This window comes from Filicampus tigris, chromosome 16, assembly GCF_054856515.1.
Source record: "Filicampus tigris isolate MCC_2025a chromosome 16, RoL_Ftig_1.0, whole genome shotgun sequence".
NCBI lineage: Eukaryota > Metazoa > Chordata > Actinopteri > Syngnathiformes > Syngnathidae > Filicampus > Filicampus tigris.
This window is the reverse complement of record NC_141232.1, coordinates 4,049,275-4,064,962: the sequence shown is the minus strand read 5'-3', so window position 1 is coordinate 4,064,962 and position 15,688 is coordinate 4,049,275. Positions and strand designations below refer to the sequence as shown.

Below are 15,688 nucleotides of genomic sequence, written 5' to 3'. Positions count from 1 at the left end.
ACACATCGTATATTCAAATAAAATGACAAACTGAAGAATATGAAGTTCAGATCAGCGTTAGATAACAACAATCATGCCATTCTTATTATTCAACATAATAAAAAAGAGAAAGGAAAAACACAAATTCAAAAATAATTTCATAATAAATTACCAACATTTTTGAAGTATATATTTTTTCATGAATCTCATTGGGTGGGCAGTCTGTCAATCTGGGTGGGCCCGTGCACACCCCGGCCCACCCCTGGCTCCGCCCCTGGCCTGCCTGCTGATTGATTGATGGAATTTTTGATTTCAGATGTAACAAAGAACTAAATGGACAACATGAAAAGAAAATCCGATCAAGGTGGGCCGCCCTATTGATCACCAAGGGCTGTCTGTCAGCACTTTAGAACAAAACGATGCCCGCTGATTGACTCGACTGGTTGTCAATGGCTGCCCACCACCTGTCAATCAGTGCAGTCGGCCTGTTGAGCATCAGAGCCCACCTGTTTGCTGCTTCACAAGCACTTTGCTCATGGGCGGGAGCGATATCCGCGTTCAAGACAGTTGCCGGCATGCCATGCTAAGACGTTAGAACGCCCATAAAAGGACTGAGCGCCTCACATCTCATGAAAGGATTGACTCGCTCGCTCGTATCTCGGCGAACATTCTCAGCGTCCGCAAATGAACTTCCCTGCTCGTTTCCACTCTCTTTTCATGGTCAAATCCTGACTGACGGCTGTGGGTGTGCGTGCGTGCGTACGTGCGGGCTTGTGTGGACATGTTGAACGATTTAGTGCTCCGCATGCGCCTCACGTGAGCGCCACAGGGGGGCGCTCCGGAGCGAGTTGAGGTGAATTGCAGTTGCTTAATGAGTTGCATTTGCAAACGATGCACATCATTTTAATAAATCATCAACGCGCGCAACTATATCAAGGAAGCGGAGAAGAGCAAGTTAAGATTTCAGTTTTTGCGCCGGCAGGAAAATGTTTTCAAGATCTTGGCGCACGTTTGCCCCGACCTCTCGTTCCCGCGTGAGCGACGATGACACCGAGCGTATCGCAACACATCATAGCAGTCCGCAGATTGCACGCAAACATGCTTGACGCGCGGCGACGTTTCTACTTGTTGCCGACTTCACTTTTGTTGGGCTCGAGTGACGAGTGTGCGCGTGTGTGTGTGTGCGCACGTGCGTTAGTGCGTCTCACCTAGTTGAGATGATGCCGATGAAACTGAAGCAAGTGTAGTCCAGACGGTGAGGGTGTCAAGTAAGTAACAGGTGGAGCTGAGATGCGGGCGGGCGGCGGCATCCAGAAGAGGGGGGGCAAGCAGTGAGGTGGGGGGGGGGCAATCAAGCAGGCGGGGGTGCTCGTCCGTCTCTTTCCTTTCCGTCCTTTGAGTAAACTTGAAGCTCTTGCTTTTATCATGACATCCCCCCCCACCACACACACCCGAAGCATCTGCAAATGGAGGGTGTTGTTGTAGTGGGGGTGAGTGTGTGTGTGTGTGGGGCGGGGGGGCTTTGGTGTGGGTGGGTGTCGGAGTAAACGTTGCATCTGTCCTCCTCGTCCTCTTCTTCCTTTCTATATAATTTGTGCTTAATGATAGTTAATGATACATGTATGCATCCAACACACACACACACGCACACTGGGGAGGAGGGGGGGCGGGGGTACTTCCCACTGAGCTCACCATAACACCAACGCTTTTCCAAAATATTGCTGCTATATATCCCATTATGATGAATGATTAGGATTTTTCCACTGGGACCGTTTTTATTCTTTCTTACACAATCCGGTTTTGGGGCAACAATAAAAGACCAGACAGGATTTCTATTTCACACGCGCGCACACACACACACACACACACGCACGCACGCATGAAGACTTCGCACTCTCTCGCACAAATACACACACAAAAACACACACAGACTGGCACATACTGCATACATGCAGACTTGCATGCACTCACTCTCTCACACTCATCACGCACACACATGCTCAGGAATACAAACGTTTATTTATTATCAAGGGCATCCCCTTGAGAAGCATCATCTTATTTTCAGGGAGTCCTATGCATGCATGTATATTTATATTCCTGCACGTAAATGTGTGTCCGTGGGGAGTGGAGTACATGGAGAGTGATAAAATTCTCATCCTCCTCTTCCTCCCTGAATCAATTCCTCCCACGCTGCACACACGACTAAAACATCATGACCATGCAAGAATGCGCGCGCACACGTGCAATGTACACAACATTTGCAACTTGTCAAATACAAGGCCTGACAAGCAACAGCTACATTTATCTCACACCTGCACACACACACACACACACACACTGGCTGTTGATCTGTTCCTGGGCATCAGGAGTGGGGTCAAAGGTCAGCAGCTGCGGGGGGACTTTAATAAGCGCCCTTGGGGCTTGTGTGAGTGACACGAACACAAACATGGAAGAAACTTGGTAGTCGAGCTTGAAAAGGTGATAAAGGCGACATCGTCTCTGTCGACGTAATGAGATGACGAGCACGCGCGCCTGCTTGTTGTTGAGATTTTGGATTAACAGTGTAGTGGCTTTCAAAATACGCAAAAGTGACAGGTAAATACAAAATTTGATTGAAGAACTGAACTTGTGGAATTGTGAGTGGTAACTCCTGTATGGCAGAATGCGGCGAGGTGGTCATCAGTCGTCTAATTAGGGCAAAAAAAGTGTGGCTAATATTCCCCAATTGTGCAGAATAACGTCATGTGACCAGCAGAGGGCAGTGTTGCTTACGTCATCTTTATTGTTTTGGGTTTTTTTCAGCAAAGTATTTCAAACTTTATAGCAAAATCCACCATGTCAACAATGTTCCCGCTGCCGCCACGCGCGCCACCGCTGCAGGTGGGGGGTCGGGGGAGGGGGGTGTCGCAGGCAGCCGACGTGGTCATCAGGACGGACGTCGGCGCCGGGACGGACGACGTGGTCGCTCCCGTGCCATCGTCACTGCAGGTCGTGTCCGCTTGAGCCGTCAGATGAGTCCTGGAGGGGCACAAACACGTTCAACACCGATATATATATATATATATATATATATATATATATATATATATATATCTTTTTTATTATTATTTTTTTTTTTTTGCCTGAAGTATCGTGGCTGGTGGAATCAAGAGGAATCAGAGAAAATATTTGAAAAATTTCCACTACAATGAATTAAAATGACATTAATAATGCATTCTAGAACCCCCCCACAAAAACATTTAAAAATAAATAAATAAAAATAACACCATATTGTATAAAAGTACAATAAAAGAGAATGTAAACAAATAAACCAGTTTATAAATTATCATGACTGTACATCGAGGCAAGGCAACAACAGTCACAACAGCTATTGTGTGGTTTTTGGGCCTTTAGGGGGGCGTGGCCTTCTGGGTGGCGTCAGAAAGTTGACCACTTTCAAGGAGGGAGGTAAAGGAAGAAAAAAAAAAAGCAGCTTGACCTTTGACTTTCACTCTTTGCTCTTCTTTTCACTGTTTTGAAGTTTCTCTACGATCTTGCGCTCGTGTCCGGCCGGGTTGTGCCTGTTGGTGTTGTCGCTGGCCTCCTTCTTTGTGCGGCCTTTGCGTGACGCCCCCTCTGATGATGTCATCATTGCCAACGCGACATCGAAAAAAACAACAGAAACAACGTTCAAACATCCGTTTTCAATAGAGCGCTTCTCCTACTGGAGCCTATCCCAGCTGCCTTTGAGTAAGAGGCGGACATGGCTGCCAGCAACATAAACAAACATCATAATAATAATAATATTAATGATGATGATGATGTGTGAGACCTGTGTACTTGTCACTGAGGTTGTAGTAGTCGTACTGGTCGTAGTACTGGTCCTCGAAGTTGCTGGGCTTCAAGTTCTTGACGTCTACGTGACTCATGCTGCCGCTTTTCTTGTCGTTTTGCAGGTCAAACAAACAAAAACAAAGTGGCTCGCTCTGGATCTGGATCTGGACCTGGATCTGACACTTGCTCGCTGTGCTCTGGCGTTGTTTGTGTGAGGTGGCGCTTTTATGGAACGGCCCAGTTCCCTCCCCCGAGCCGCCCCGCGTCACTGTTTTGCTGGAAACTTTCTTGCTCCTCCTGCTATTGCATCATTTGCCGCTCACGACTCACGTTTCACACGTTCAACAACGCAGACAAAATCAAGCAACAATTCCTTGTTATGACCTTGTGTAGTATTCCTACTCCTACATTTTTACTACAGTCATTACTGCTCAAACGTTTTCCAGCTTTTTAGTGACGGTCGAGCAGTTCAAGTTCAATGAATAGCTTGAAAAGGGACAAACGAAGATAAGTGGGCAAATGCTAAAGGTTACACCCCGCCAAAAAAAAGACAAACAAGTAGGCCTACCTAAGCGTGAAAAATATTGTGCAGAGTGATGCAAAACATCGGGCCCACTCTCCAGACCACCAAACATTTGTGGAAAGGAAATAAAAGAAAAGCTGTTTAAACAATAACTCGTTGAAACTTTATATTTGATTTTACATTTTAAAAAGTAAAGCCAACTACAATCATCAGCAAAATTGTCCTGTTTTGGCCTTTGTCAATTAATTTGACTTGAGGTTTCCGTGTTGATTTTAAATGTGTTTATGTAACAACCCGTTTAAAAAACGAATTAGAAAATAGAAAATATGAGATGAGGGGCGGAGAACTCCAGGACGAGGTGACACACACAGTCAACTGTCAACTCGATTTGGGGTGAGCAAGTCCAAATCGAGTTGACAGGTAATTCAACAAACTTCCAAAATCTCATCTGTCTTTGAAGCTTTTTTTTTTTTTGGACTGACTGTTTGAGGTTTGTGACATGAAGTACTAAATTTGCGACACCTCAATGTTTGCTACATGAAACCAAAACTTGTTGCGTTATTTTGCATTAATGCTTGTGATCAATGTACGTGACCTGGTTGAGCGTTTTTTTTTTTTTTTTTTATCTCTCCGCCGCCCCACGATGACCCACAAACATCTAACTTGACTTTTTATCAGCTGAAAAACCAGGACAAGGTCATTGACAAACCACACTACACAAGACTACACACTGTCACACTGACACTACACACTACTGTTTCATACCACACGCGCACGTACTCAAGACATTTCTTTACAAGTCTGGTTTAATTTAAATGAGCACTTTCAGCTTTAGTGCATCCTGTAAGTGTGTGCGCTTCATGTTTGCGAGCCACAGGTGCATTGGCAGAGAAGCGGGTCACGTAAGATAAGAAGTAGTTTGCGCTTTGATGAAATAACACGCTTGCAGCACGTGCTCACGTGTGCAAACCACACACCATCAACCCATTGGCTCACATGGCAGTCAGCAAAAAAAAAATTGACTTTTGACAAATTTTGGTGTCTCTCAAATGACATCCTGGTCTGGTCTGGTCCCAGCTGACTCACCCCAGATTGATCGCCAGACACAGGCAGGAGGCCACATTGACACAAATGACTGAATGGTCGCCGGCAAATATAGGCAAGCAGTGGCTTGGGTCCCCAAAAGTATGCATGACCGATACATAGGGTGGGTGGGGATGAAATGATATATAAATATATTTTAGAATATCAAATCAAATGCTGGAGGGGCTGAACTGGGGCTATACATGCCATGCTATTCCTCTGACCTACTTTCCAAGTGCTCGTCTGTGACTTCTGGCGTCCAGCAGATGGCAGTGCGCCCCGCAATCCTCCGTTTCGACAGCAGGAAAAAAATGACGACGAAGAGCTAACCGAAAATAAGAGAAGACGGCGCTACGTGTTAGCAAGTGGGCAATCTTTGGAACGTTCAATTGTGGCCGTACGTCGCTTCTAATGCTTTTGTGCCAATCCGTGAAAGTGCTGACTGCTGATGTAAATGAATGTCATGCATGCATGCGAACAGTTTTGTTTTGTTTTTAGTTCGTGGCGAACACTAGCATAACATCCGCGCGGGACGCTAGCTCATTGAAGCGAATAGCTGGAAGATCGTCAACTAGAACATACTATTATCATTATTATTGTTTTCATTTTTATTGGATGGCAACTGCAATTTTGGCACTCACTATCAAAAGTGGTAAACGTGATTTTTTTATGGACCAATTGTGCCGTTTCACAACTGTAGATGCTGTTCTTTTTAAATGTTCTTTTCGTCTATTGAGTCACTCAACATTAATATGTTATTATCGAAATGGTTGTCAATTAATTGTTGCACTGCTCATCTTTTTACGACAATATGAGTGATATTGTATGTTATCATTAGGAGATGTCAGCAGATACCAAGATCGCCGAGCTGCTCACTGAACTCCACCAGCTCATCAAACACACGCAGGTCAGCTCAGGTGATTTCATCTTGTGTGTGCGTGTGTGGCAGGAGGTCACCGGATCAAATATGTGCACGTGTGTTTCAGGAGGAGCGGTCACGTAGCGAGCACAACCTGCTCAACATCCACAAAACCCACGAAAGGATGCAGACGGAAAACAAAAGTCAGTGGGGCTCTTTCTTTGCCGTGTTTCCTGGCGATCGCCACGCCACGTTCAGCACGTGATTGACGTGAGCACGTGACGTGTTGTCCCGCAGCATCGCCGTACTACCGCACCAAGCTGAGAGGACTTTACACCACCGCCAAGGCTGACGCGGAGGCGGAGTGTGGGTCAGTTAACTCCTGTTGTCATGGCAACCATTGACAATGTGTAAGGTGTTGTCATGGCAACGCCTGACTAATGCATGGTGTTCTCAGTTCACTCCTGTTGTCATGGCAACCATTGACAATGTGTAAGGTGTTGCCATGGGCGGGCCAGTGTGTTGTCATGGCAACATATGAACATGCCACGTTAACAACTGACATTGTGGAAGGTGTTGCCATGGTAACGCTTAACTACTGGAGAATTGTCATGGTAACACGTTAGTTGTTGTTACTGTTTGCCCGGTGTTCAGGATCCTTCGTCGCGCTCTGGACAAAATTGCGGAGATCAAGTCGTTATTGGAGGAGCGAAGGATCGGTGCGTACGCGCCTGCGTCCCATCCTGTCTGTGGCGCCCCCGCCGTCCACTCGCGCCCACCGCACCTTTTCGTCCGTTGCAGCCGCCAAGATGGCCGGCGTTTATAGCGACAGCGACCCCCCCAGGAAGACCATGCGGCGCGGCGTTCTCATGACGCTCCTCCAGCAGTCGGCCATGACGCTGCCGCTTTGGATTGGCAAGCCCGGCGAAAGGTACCGCGGCGCCCTCATCCGTTATCTGGGACTTGTTTCGGATTCAGGAAAAGTTCAACAAAATAATATAACATTTAGTTAGGCCTCGGTAAATCTCCAATTCTTGGGTAATTTTGGGGGGGTTATTTATTCTAACGTGATAATCCATTCATTTAAAAGTTACATTTTTCTTTAAAATGCTGCACAAATGATTTGTTGCAAAGCAGTGCTGTTTTCCCTAACACGATGAATCATAATCAAGTTAAAATCTTGACCAAAATATTGTTGTGTCTCATTTTGACCACTCCCATCTGCTTGGAAGGGGAACTCCAGCCAACATATCAGAACTTTGCATTCTTTTTAAAAAAAAAATCTTCCTTATCTGCTGCTGTTTAATCCAATGAAGTATTTATTGTGAAAAACATTTTGCGTCTTTGCAGCCCGCCCCCTCTGTGCGGGGCCACGCCCGCCAGCGGCGACTATGTGGCCAAGCAGGGAGACAAGGTGGCGGCCAGGGTCAAAGCGGTGGACGGAGACGAGCAGTGGATCCTGGCTGAGGTCGTCAGCTACAGCCACGCCGCCAACAAGTAAGTGTTTTGTCACAAAAGTCTTTGTTCTGTCAAGAAAATCATTTCATTTTTATATTTCTAACGTGGAGTGTTTGTGAGCTGCTGTCAAGTGCGGGACATCGAATATAACAGGGTTTTTCCAGGCTCAAATGGTGGCAGAGGTGGCACCATTTTGAAGCCCTGCTAGCCCAAACAAAAGACTTTTTTGCAGCCTGTTTGCATGAATTTTCTTGTTCTTGAAAGTTTCAAATGACAATCCAGGAACCGTGCTTGTGGTGGCGCTGTTCGCTGCCACACTCAACACTTGTGACCTCTTCCAGGTACGAGGTGGACGACATCGACGAAGAGGGCAAAGAGTGAGTATGTCACATGCAGAAAGTTCATTGTCAGCCACGCCGCCAGGAGCTGATGTTACTTCCTGTGTGTGTGTATGTGTGCGCGCGTGTGCCCGTCAGGCGACACACTCTAAGCAGACGTCGCATCATCCCACTGCCGCAATGGAAGGCCAACCCCGAGACGGACCCCGAGGCGCTCTTCAGCAAAGACCAGCTGGTGCTCGCCCTCTACCCGCAGACCACCTGCTTCTACCGCGCCCTCATACACGCTCCGCCGCACAGGGTCAGTTGCGCACACACACACACACACGCGCGCTACGTGTCTCTTACTCATTATTCTACCTTGGGTCACCTGTTGGATGTTTCACTATTTTTTGCTGAAGGGTCAAATCTTAGATGCCTTTCTGTGACGCCTCCTCAGATATTTTGTTCTTTTAAAAAAATCATTCTATCCAAATTTCCATTCAGCCCCAGGACGACTACTCGGTGCTGTTCGAGGACACGTCGTACGCCGACGGCTACTCGCCGCCTCTCAACGTGGCTCAGCGTTACGTGGTCGCCTGCAAGGAGAACAAGAAGAAGTAAAAGCAAAACCGAGTGGCCACAAGACAACGCCACACATCCTCTGGGCCTCAAGCCGCATCAAGTGGCCAATCGACGAACTGCGTCCTGCCAAAAGAAGCTTTTTGTTTATTGTTTTTTTTAACAGACAATGAAATATGTGTGCATTAAGACTGTAAATACTAAAAACTGTATGAAAATGTTTTTGAACATTAAAGTGTACAGAATGAACCATGTATTTGTTAAGGACCATGCAGTATAATTGTGACATCACCTTTTCTATGTCCAAGTCCTTTCACACTTGCCCTCAACAGACTGATGAGTTATGTTTTATTGACAGTTTGTGTTTTTGATATTGATTAAATGTAACTGATATGATGAAAGCTCTTTTGAAGCAAGCGTGTTTGCTTTTTGCCCCGGCTTGTATTTGGTGTGCTTGCCCAAGTGTCACCCACAGGTGGCAGTGTATCCTGCCGGGACATGTTTCCGGACGAAGAAGGAAGGGGCAGGGGGCTCCGTTTCCCAGGTTGCACCGCGCCTGTTGACAAGATGGCCGAACTTAGGCGGAAGAGATATCAATGCAAGTCCTTTTGCATCATTGTTATACTTATCTTCATTTGCTTCCAAATTCAGTACTTTGCTTTTAAACGGTCATTTCTGCCATGTTTTGAATTGGCGCTTGAATTTTAAAATCGTTAGTTCGAACGAGCTCGTTGACGCAGAGCGAGCTAGCAATAGCAACAGAACAGCATTTTTCTTGAAACTTCATTACAACGTAACTTTTTTTATATATTCATAAACTACAGTAGGAGATTAGGTCGTTTTGGGGAATAATCCTTATTTACGAGAAAACAGGCAACGAATGTAGTCGTTCATGTGCCCAATTTTGATGATTTTCATGCAGGCAATGGTAAAGAATCATTTTGTTGTCACAACCCAACAAAACAGGAGTCGGGGGGATTTAAGATTAAATACACGAAACAAAGACCATAAAAGTAGTTTGAACTGCTGGTTGTCTTTGTGTTGCGCTAGAATTCCGTTGGCTGTTAAATTTTCCAACCAGTTCCGACATCAGTTTACGGTCTGGAAACACGTGAAGCCAATGTCCTGAACTTGATGACTCTCAGACACATGTTATTTCCTCCGCAGGGACGCCAGAGGACACCAGAAAACTGATCAAGTTGATGGTAGAGCACGAGCAAGACTTCTTTCAACCAAGATTTTGGGCCAAAACGATGTGGGAGTGAGTAAAACACACGGTCCAATTGGCGCGTGTCCATGTGGTGGGTGGAACATTTGCGTTCTTGCGTTGTTTTTGTCAACAGGAACGTGGTGAATGAATTGGGGCTGCAGGGAAAAATCACGGGGAAACAAGCTTCCAAGAAGTGGCAAAAGATGGTGGAAAAATACGAGGTAGGATGTCCAGCTGTACCCCGAAAATGTTTCGGAAGCCGGTTGTTGTGATTTCAAGGACTTTGGAATATTTCTTTGTGTCTTCTTGAAGAAATTGCAACTGTTGAGAAGTGGCTCAGGGAGCGAGAAGGGGAAGGACGCTGTTGTCGCTTGGCAATATTTTGAAGAAATGCACAAGGCGCTGAGTGCCAAGGCTTGCGTTCGTCCGCCCGTCCTGGTCGCTTCTTTCCAGGGCGCTCCGACAACAACAAGCCTCAGCCCAAGATAGCGTTGTCATTCTGAGACGACAGTTTGTACGCTCGGAAATTTTTCCCAGCCAAATCGGTCATCCTCTCAAGTGTGCTGCAAGGCCACCCTCTAATGGGATGCCAAAGAATCACATTAGCATGAAGCTTGTAGCGGTCGGTGCATACAGCCTGTTTCAACCTTTACAAATCCACAAGAGGACAGTCCTTGGGTCTCATGTACAGTATTGCTTTGTTTTGGTTTGTTTTTTTTACTATTGGTGTGTATTATATATTTGACATTGTGGGAATACTCATATTTTTACCTCATTCACTGCCAGATGTTTTCAGACCCTCTTTTACCCTAATGCTTGAAAAAAAGGTTTCTTGGATTGAGTGGCTGGACTCTGAAAAGACAAACACACCAATGGCAGTGAATGAGTTAATTAAGGTTCGGTTGCCTTTAACTTTTTGGTACGTTCTAGTACATTTGCATAAAATATTTAAGAGCCGTTTGTGTTTAAACACTTGAGTACAATGTTTATTTAATGTTGTGTAATACATTTGAATTGAATCATTCACCTATATTTAAGAATAGTGTTACACACAGAAAGATTCTCTTCCAGCATACAACTCAGGACAGGTTCTCCCCTGCAGGAATTTCGCTTGATCGATCACTCAGAATCTCTCAAAACGAACCAAGTTTCCCAATCCCTGTCCAAAATGTAATTAAATGTAGGGAATACAAAAATGGAACTTAGTGATTCAATTCAAATGTATTGCACGTAAAAGTCAAATGCCTTGCACATAAGTGACAAATTATACCTCACTAAACGTTTGAAAACATATTTTGCTAAAGGATCCCTTCTGCACTTAAAGGTATTGTACTGTGTTCATGTTTTTTTTTTGTATGTTTTTTTTTTATATACCGTAAATGGCTGACTCCAAAATAAAGTGCATTACAGTAATCCATCCAAAATGTGACGAAGTCATGGATTACTGCTTCAAAGTGAACACGAGGAAGAAGAGGCATGGAACAGCAACACATACAAACTGATCATACAACAATTCTGGCACAGTATTTTCTCTGCAGCATCTTGTGGCACAACGTCGTACTACACTGGACGCGCGCCAACTTGGGACTTGCCGCAATTTTATTTTTGGAGAACTTAAGTAAAACAACAACTGTTATACATAATAAAGATCGAATATAAAACACAAGCGATCATACCGCAGCTGCAACAAAACGCTGTACACGAAACATAAAATAAAAATAATACAATCAACTGGCTGGCAACTTGCCACAAATGCGGAGTCTTTTGCCCGAAATGTGACGCATGGGCTGTCTCGTAAAGATAAATTTATGTTTGTGTTGGTCACATTTTTAACAGAATAAAGGCCAATCAAAATCAATAAACGTTTTAAAATAATTTCAACTGCGACGTTTACATGAGATTTTGTTTCGGGCCGTGAAGGCAACACGGCCAGTCGAAGGAATGTAGTATGTGTTTTTTTGATGTTCATGAATGCAGCAATGACGCGCCGCTCCACAAGACACAAGATGGCGGACGCAGTGAGTTTGTTTCTCATCAATTTGTCCGTCGATTAAAAAAAAAAAAACATCTACATCTACATGAAACGCTAGAAAGTGTTCATGACATCACAGAGTTGCGTGTTTAAATAAAGCTGACCCGTCGGTGAAAAGATGTGAGGTCAAAGCGGTGCTGAGAGTAAAAATAGTTTATAGCTAGCCTAAGCTAACGTGCCCTCACCTTCCGCATCACTTTTGGCCATCAAGGGAAAGCACACTCAAACTTCAGTTTTTGACGTTTACGTGACACGTCACTGGAGTCAGTTTGGTCTTCTTCAAACTGATTGTCGGTCACGAAAGTTGAAAAGTCCAAAGTAGTGCCGTAATCTGAGGTAATCATGGATTTTTTCCCGATTTGTTTTGTTTTTTTGATCGCGTTTTAGTCGTCTGGAAAAATGACCCCACTTTAATTCAAACTCAAAACTATCTGTTTTGAAGAAAGGGGATGAAGCTGAGACATTTAGTTCTCACGCTTTGCTTAAGCGTGGACCGAATTAAGTCCAGGCACTGAAAGAAAGTGTACGATTTTACAAGATCAGCAATAACAATTCTAGTGACTAAATTATCAATTATTAATTCGGGATGATCAAAAATTTGGGCACCGTATCATCCTCTTCAGCATCGTACAAATTGGGCGCAACTAAGTTTGAGTGACCTCAAATACCTCAAAATTATATGAAATGTGTCGATATAAAAAGCAAAGCTACTACCTTTCAAGACTTAGATTAACCGGCCGTGCCTTCGAGAAACGTGGAAGTATTGCATGAAAATCATAAAGTCGAAAACGAGGGGACTACTCTCTGCGTCATATCTAAAAATAGACATGAAACACACATTTCTAACCAGTCACAGTACGCTGTACTGAGCGGATCTCAAACAGAAACTCCAATGTATTATTTTTTACATGTCCGCAACAAAAAAAATTGAATGCATCTAAAAACAATATTTCACCCAAGCCTTGTATTATCGTTCCAGTGGTTTGAATGCTGAGATTCAATTGCTGTTTGTTAGGAAGTTTTCAAATGTGGAGTCCAAACGTGTGACATATCCCCACAATGATGTCACAGCATGCTAGCAGATGATAGCGCATGGCAGCAGGCGACAGTTCGGGAAATGCCATTTACTTCCTGTCCCGTGACATGACCCACGGCGTCTTTCTGTCGGCCAGCTCCACAAAGACGACGACGACGACGACGAGGCGGCGGCCAAGCCGGCGCCCAAACGCCGTCGCATCCTGGATGCAGCGGCCATCGTCCCTGTGCCCGTCTACTCCAACAAGGTTAGTTGTTGACTGACCAATATTCGAGATTTGTGACGAAATATGAAATTGAGGTTCGGGCCCATTGCCAGCCATAAACTGTGTGGCCAAGCACTACAATCTTTTCAAGTTTTGACACAATGTAAACATAAACAATCTTTCCAGCATGGTTAGGAAAAATGTCAACTTATAGTTTAGGCCGGCAAGTGCAATCATGCCGCTGAATGTTTTGGCTTCCAGGTGAACAGCAGCCTGCGACTGAAGGCGGAGCTTCCAGTCTTGACGCAAAAGGACAGAACAGGTCAGTAAGGACCCGCTTGTACCGACGCCGCAGTTCAATGCCACTTTAGCTCTTTTTTTCCCCCCCACCCCCACAGACGACAGCGATGTGGATAATCTGTGGTCGCCGATGACGCATCGGAAAGATCGGTCAGCGCTCAGAATCACCATCAGCGACTCCGATGACGAACAGGAAGCGTACGTGTCGCACCGGGAGGTAGCGCGCATGCACACGAGGACTTTTGTCTAAGGTGTGTGTGTGTTTCAGAAAGGAGAGTCCCTCGCTGTCTCCGCCCCCTCCCCCAGCAGAGATTCCCTTCCAGAAACAGTCGCGACATTCCAAGAAGAAGATCAAGTGAGTGACCTTCTCTGAACTCCGAACAAAAAATGGTGACGGAAATGCTTCAACTCCGAAGTCAAGCTCCTGTCGTACATACGTCCATACGTACTGTAGTCAGGGGTGCACCTAACAAGTTTGGTGTGGTTCTCGTTGGAGCACCTAAAGTTGTGCCTTGCTACTCTTTCTTTTTTTTTCGCCCCAACCCGACCCACAACCTCACTCATCTCATGTGTGTCAGCGAGGTGGACAGGAGGCTGCGTGCTGTGAGCGCCATCCTCTCACCTAGAGGCGCGTACACCAGGGGGCGCCGGCGTGGCCTCCCGGAGCAGGATGAAGACGTGGACGATGATGTCATCGTGATGGAACCCCGGCTGCGGTCAAGTGACTTGCGGGTGCTGAACGTGCGATGTCGCACCGACGTCTACAAGCTGCCCGTCACGACGGTAACGTGCGCGCGTGCCGCACGCCGGCCGCTTTCAGTCACATTCGTCAAGGTCGCAAGTACATCTCAGTCCCTCCGGTTTCTCAATTTGAAATCATGTTCTTCAATGAAGGGATCGACAAAAAAAGTCATCAGATTACTTGATTAATGGATAAAAACAATGGACAGATGAATAGATGGTTGAAGTACTGGTTAGTGTCGTTGCTCTAAGTGTCGCCGTGGCATCCCCCAGAGCACGTCGGTGGGCCAGATGGTGAGCCAGATGGCGGACATCTTGGGCGTGCCCGCCGTCCGCCTGCGGCTGCTGAGGGAGGAGGTGGAGCTTGCTGCCGAGGCCAGCGTGGGCGAGTTGGGCCTGGACATCGCCGACATCTTGGGTGGGTCACGGGACAAGCGCAAGTCGCAAGGCTTTGTTCAGATCGGCTCTCTTCTTGGAAGTTGGCATGTTTCCATTTCCATCTCACTTGCAAATTTCACACCGTGCACTTGTAGAATTAAAAAAATATTGTGAAACCTTTGTCATTATACATCAAACTAAAAAGGGTTAGGTTCCACGAGGTCGACCGAATGAAAGTTTTCCTCATCTCAGCCATCTGTGCGATGATGACATGTTGACGTTTGTTGGGCGTGTCTAGAGTGTGTCGTCATGGCGACGGAGGAGGGCGGCTTCATCACGGTGCGTCTGCAGGGCAAAGAACGAGGATCCACGCGGGATTTCTCGGTGCGCAAAGTACGTAGCCGCCGCTTCCTGCCGCGCGCAGCCTCGCTCGCCGGGCTAACGGCTGATGTGTGTCGCAGGGGGCGGAGCTGGACGCCATCTTCTCGCAGTATGTGTCGGCGCTGCCCGCCGCCGCCAAGCAGAAAGTCAAGTTTCACTTTGATGGCTGCAAGGTGACGGGCGGACAGACGCCGGCGCAGCTGCACATGGAGGACGGAGACATCATCGAGGTGTGGACGTGATGCCGAAACAAAAGCACTGCCACTTTCATTTGTTAATGCTGTAAAAACTTCATCGCTCTTAATTTGTACTCTGGAAAACATTAAAGACTTTTTGGGGGGGGTTTAACCCATTTTTTGATGTGGTGTTTTCATCGCCTTTTACCTAAAGCCCAAATATGGCGCATTTGTTGAGCCATCAATGTTGCATGTCGAAGAGTACAAAAAGAGACAACTTTTTCAACTCTTTAGATTGGGCAATCATCCGTCAAAATAACGCACGCACGCACGCACGCACATGGGAACTGACCAATAGTGGCAATTAATAATAGTGTTGAATACAAAAGTCATCTTTTATACATCGTATTAACCCCTTTAACAACTTTGGTGCGCTACCTCCCTGCTTTCCACCCAAAGAGCTTCGATGGGCTCCAGCACACCCGCGACCCTCATGAGAAGAAGCAATTCGGAAAACGGATGGACGACGTACAAAACTGCGCTTTTCCAGTAGTATATCCGCACTTGTGTGTATGTGTATTTATGACAATTTATTCAATAGGACTGGATAAGATT

At 45.9% G+C, this 15,688-nt stretch overlaps 4 protein-coding genes and 1 long non-coding RNA gene across 7 annotated transcripts; 3 read left to right on the top strand and 2 right to left on the bottom strand.

The window, feature by feature from the left end:
* Positions 1-2,738: 2,738 nt before the first annotated feature.
* nupr1b (nuclear protein 1b) lies at positions 2,739-4,010 on the bottom strand. The gene is made up of 3 exons (XM_086055809.1): positions 3,791-4,010; positions 3,458-3,594; positions 2,739-2,997 (listed from the first exon to the last, which is right to left on the bottom strand). The coding sequence occupies exons 1-2, from the start codon at positions 3,885-3,887 to the stop codon at positions 3,467-3,469; spliced, it is 225 nt and encodes a 74-aa protein (XP_085911935.1). The 5' UTR covers positions 3,888-4,010; the 3' UTR covers positions 2,739-2,997; positions 3,458-3,466.
* Positions 3,881-8,868, top strand: sgf29 (SAGA complex associated factor 29). 3 transcript variants are annotated; one of them, XM_086055804.1, is made up of 10 exons: positions 3,881-5,848; positions 6,237-6,305; positions 6,385-6,460; positions 6,555-6,627; positions 6,912-6,976; positions 7,059-7,188; positions 7,608-7,754; positions 8,057-8,092; positions 8,192-8,354; positions 8,540-8,868. In XM_086055804.1, the coding sequence occupies exons 1-10, from the start codon at positions 5,810-5,812 to the stop codon at positions 8,654-8,656; spliced, it is 915 nt and encodes a 304-aa protein (XP_085911930.1). In that variant the 5' UTR covers positions 3,881-5,809; the 3' UTR covers positions 8,657-8,868. The 3 variants fall into 3 exon arrangements, with proteins under 3 accessions (XP_085911930.1, XP_085911931.1, XP_085911932.1); XM_086055805.1 differs by having other exon boundaries at positions 3,896-5,795; XM_086055806.1 differs by lacking the exon at positions 3,881-5,848 and adding an exon at positions 5,899-6,050.
* LOC147134201 (uncharacterized) lies at positions 7,559-12,634 on the bottom strand. The gene is made up of 3 exons (XR_015090136.1): positions 12,571-12,634; positions 10,596-10,676; positions 7,559-8,631 (listed from the first exon to the last, which is right to left on the bottom strand). It is a non-coding gene; the product is annotated as an uncharacterized LOC147134201 (long non-coding RNA).
* On the top strand, positions 9,079-11,555 carry LOC147134202 (uncharacterized). Its single transcript, XM_086055807.1, has 4 exons — positions 9,079-9,212; positions 9,782-9,875; positions 9,958-10,045; positions 10,137-11,555. Exons 1-4 carry the CDS (start codon positions 9,113-9,115, stop codon positions 10,311-10,313), a joined length of 459 nt encoding a protein of 152 aa, XP_085911933.1. The 5' UTR covers positions 9,079-9,112; the 3' UTR covers positions 10,314-11,555.
* nfatc2ip (nuclear factor of activated T cells 2 interacting protein) lies at positions 11,747-15,249 on the top strand. The gene is made up of 9 exons (XM_086055803.1): positions 11,747-11,842; positions 13,029-13,139; positions 13,359-13,419; positions 13,496-13,595; positions 13,666-13,752; positions 13,976-14,180; positions 14,412-14,556; positions 14,815-14,909; positions 14,978-15,249. Exons 1-9 carry the CDS (start codon positions 11,786-11,788, stop codon positions 15,137-15,139), a joined length of 1,023 nt encoding a protein of 340 aa, XP_085911929.1. The 5' UTR covers positions 11,747-11,785; the 3' UTR covers positions 15,140-15,249.
* The last annotated feature ends 439 nt before the right edge of the window (positions 15,250-15,688 follow it).

What these genes read in the sequence shown, in the direction of transcription:
- nupr1b (XM_086055809.1), bottom strand. Translation starts at nt 3,887, where the DNA reads ATGAGTCACGTAGACGTCAAGAACTTGAAGCCCAGCAACTTCGAGGAC. An exon ending in CCTCAGTGACAAGTACACAG is followed by an intron (nt 3,595 to 3,790) that starts GTCTCACACATC and finishes TGACATCATCAG; the next exon opens with AGGGGGCGTCACGCAAAGGC.
- nfatc2ip (XM_086055803.1), top strand. Translation starts at nt 11,786, where the DNA reads ATGTTCATGAATGCAGCAATGACGCGCCGCTCCACAAGACACAAGATG. An exon ending in CATTCCAAGAAGAAGATCAA is followed by an intron (nt 13,753 to 13,975) that starts GTGAGTGACCTT and finishes CATGTGTGTCAG; the next exon opens with CGAGGTGGACAGGAGGCTGC. An exon ending in GGACATCGCCGACATCTTGG is followed by an intron (nt 14,557 to 14,814) that starts GTGGGTCACGGG and finishes GGGCGTGTCTAG; the next exon opens with AGTGTGTCGTCATGGCGACG.
- LOC147134202 (XM_086055807.1), top strand. Translation starts at nt 9,113, where the DNA reads ATGTTTCCGGACGAAGAAGGAAGGGGCAGGGGGCTCCGTTTCCCAGGT. An exon ending in TAGGCGGAAGAGATATCAAT is followed by an intron (nt 9,213 to 9,781) that starts GCAAGTCCTTTT and finishes TTTCCTCCGCAG; the next exon opens with GGACGCCAGAGGACACCAGA. An exon ending in TGGGCCAAAACGATGTGGGA is followed by an intron (nt 9,876 to 9,957) that starts GTGAGTAAAACA and finishes TTTTGTCAACAG; the next exon opens with GAACGTGGTGAATGAATTGG.
- sgf29 (XM_086055804.1), top strand. Translation starts at nt 5,810, where the DNA reads ATGCTTTTGTGCCAATCCGTGAAAGTGCTGACTGCTGAT. An exon ending in GACGCGGAGGCGGAGTGTGG is followed by an intron (nt 6,628 to 6,911) that starts GTCAGTTAACTC and finishes CCCGGTGTTCAG; the next exon opens with GATCCTTCGTCGCGCTCTGG. An exon ending in ATTGGAGGAGCGAAGGATCG is followed by an intron (nt 6,977 to 7,058) that starts GTGCGTACGCGC and finishes CGTCCGTTGCAG; the next exon opens with CCGCCAAGATGGCCGGCGTT.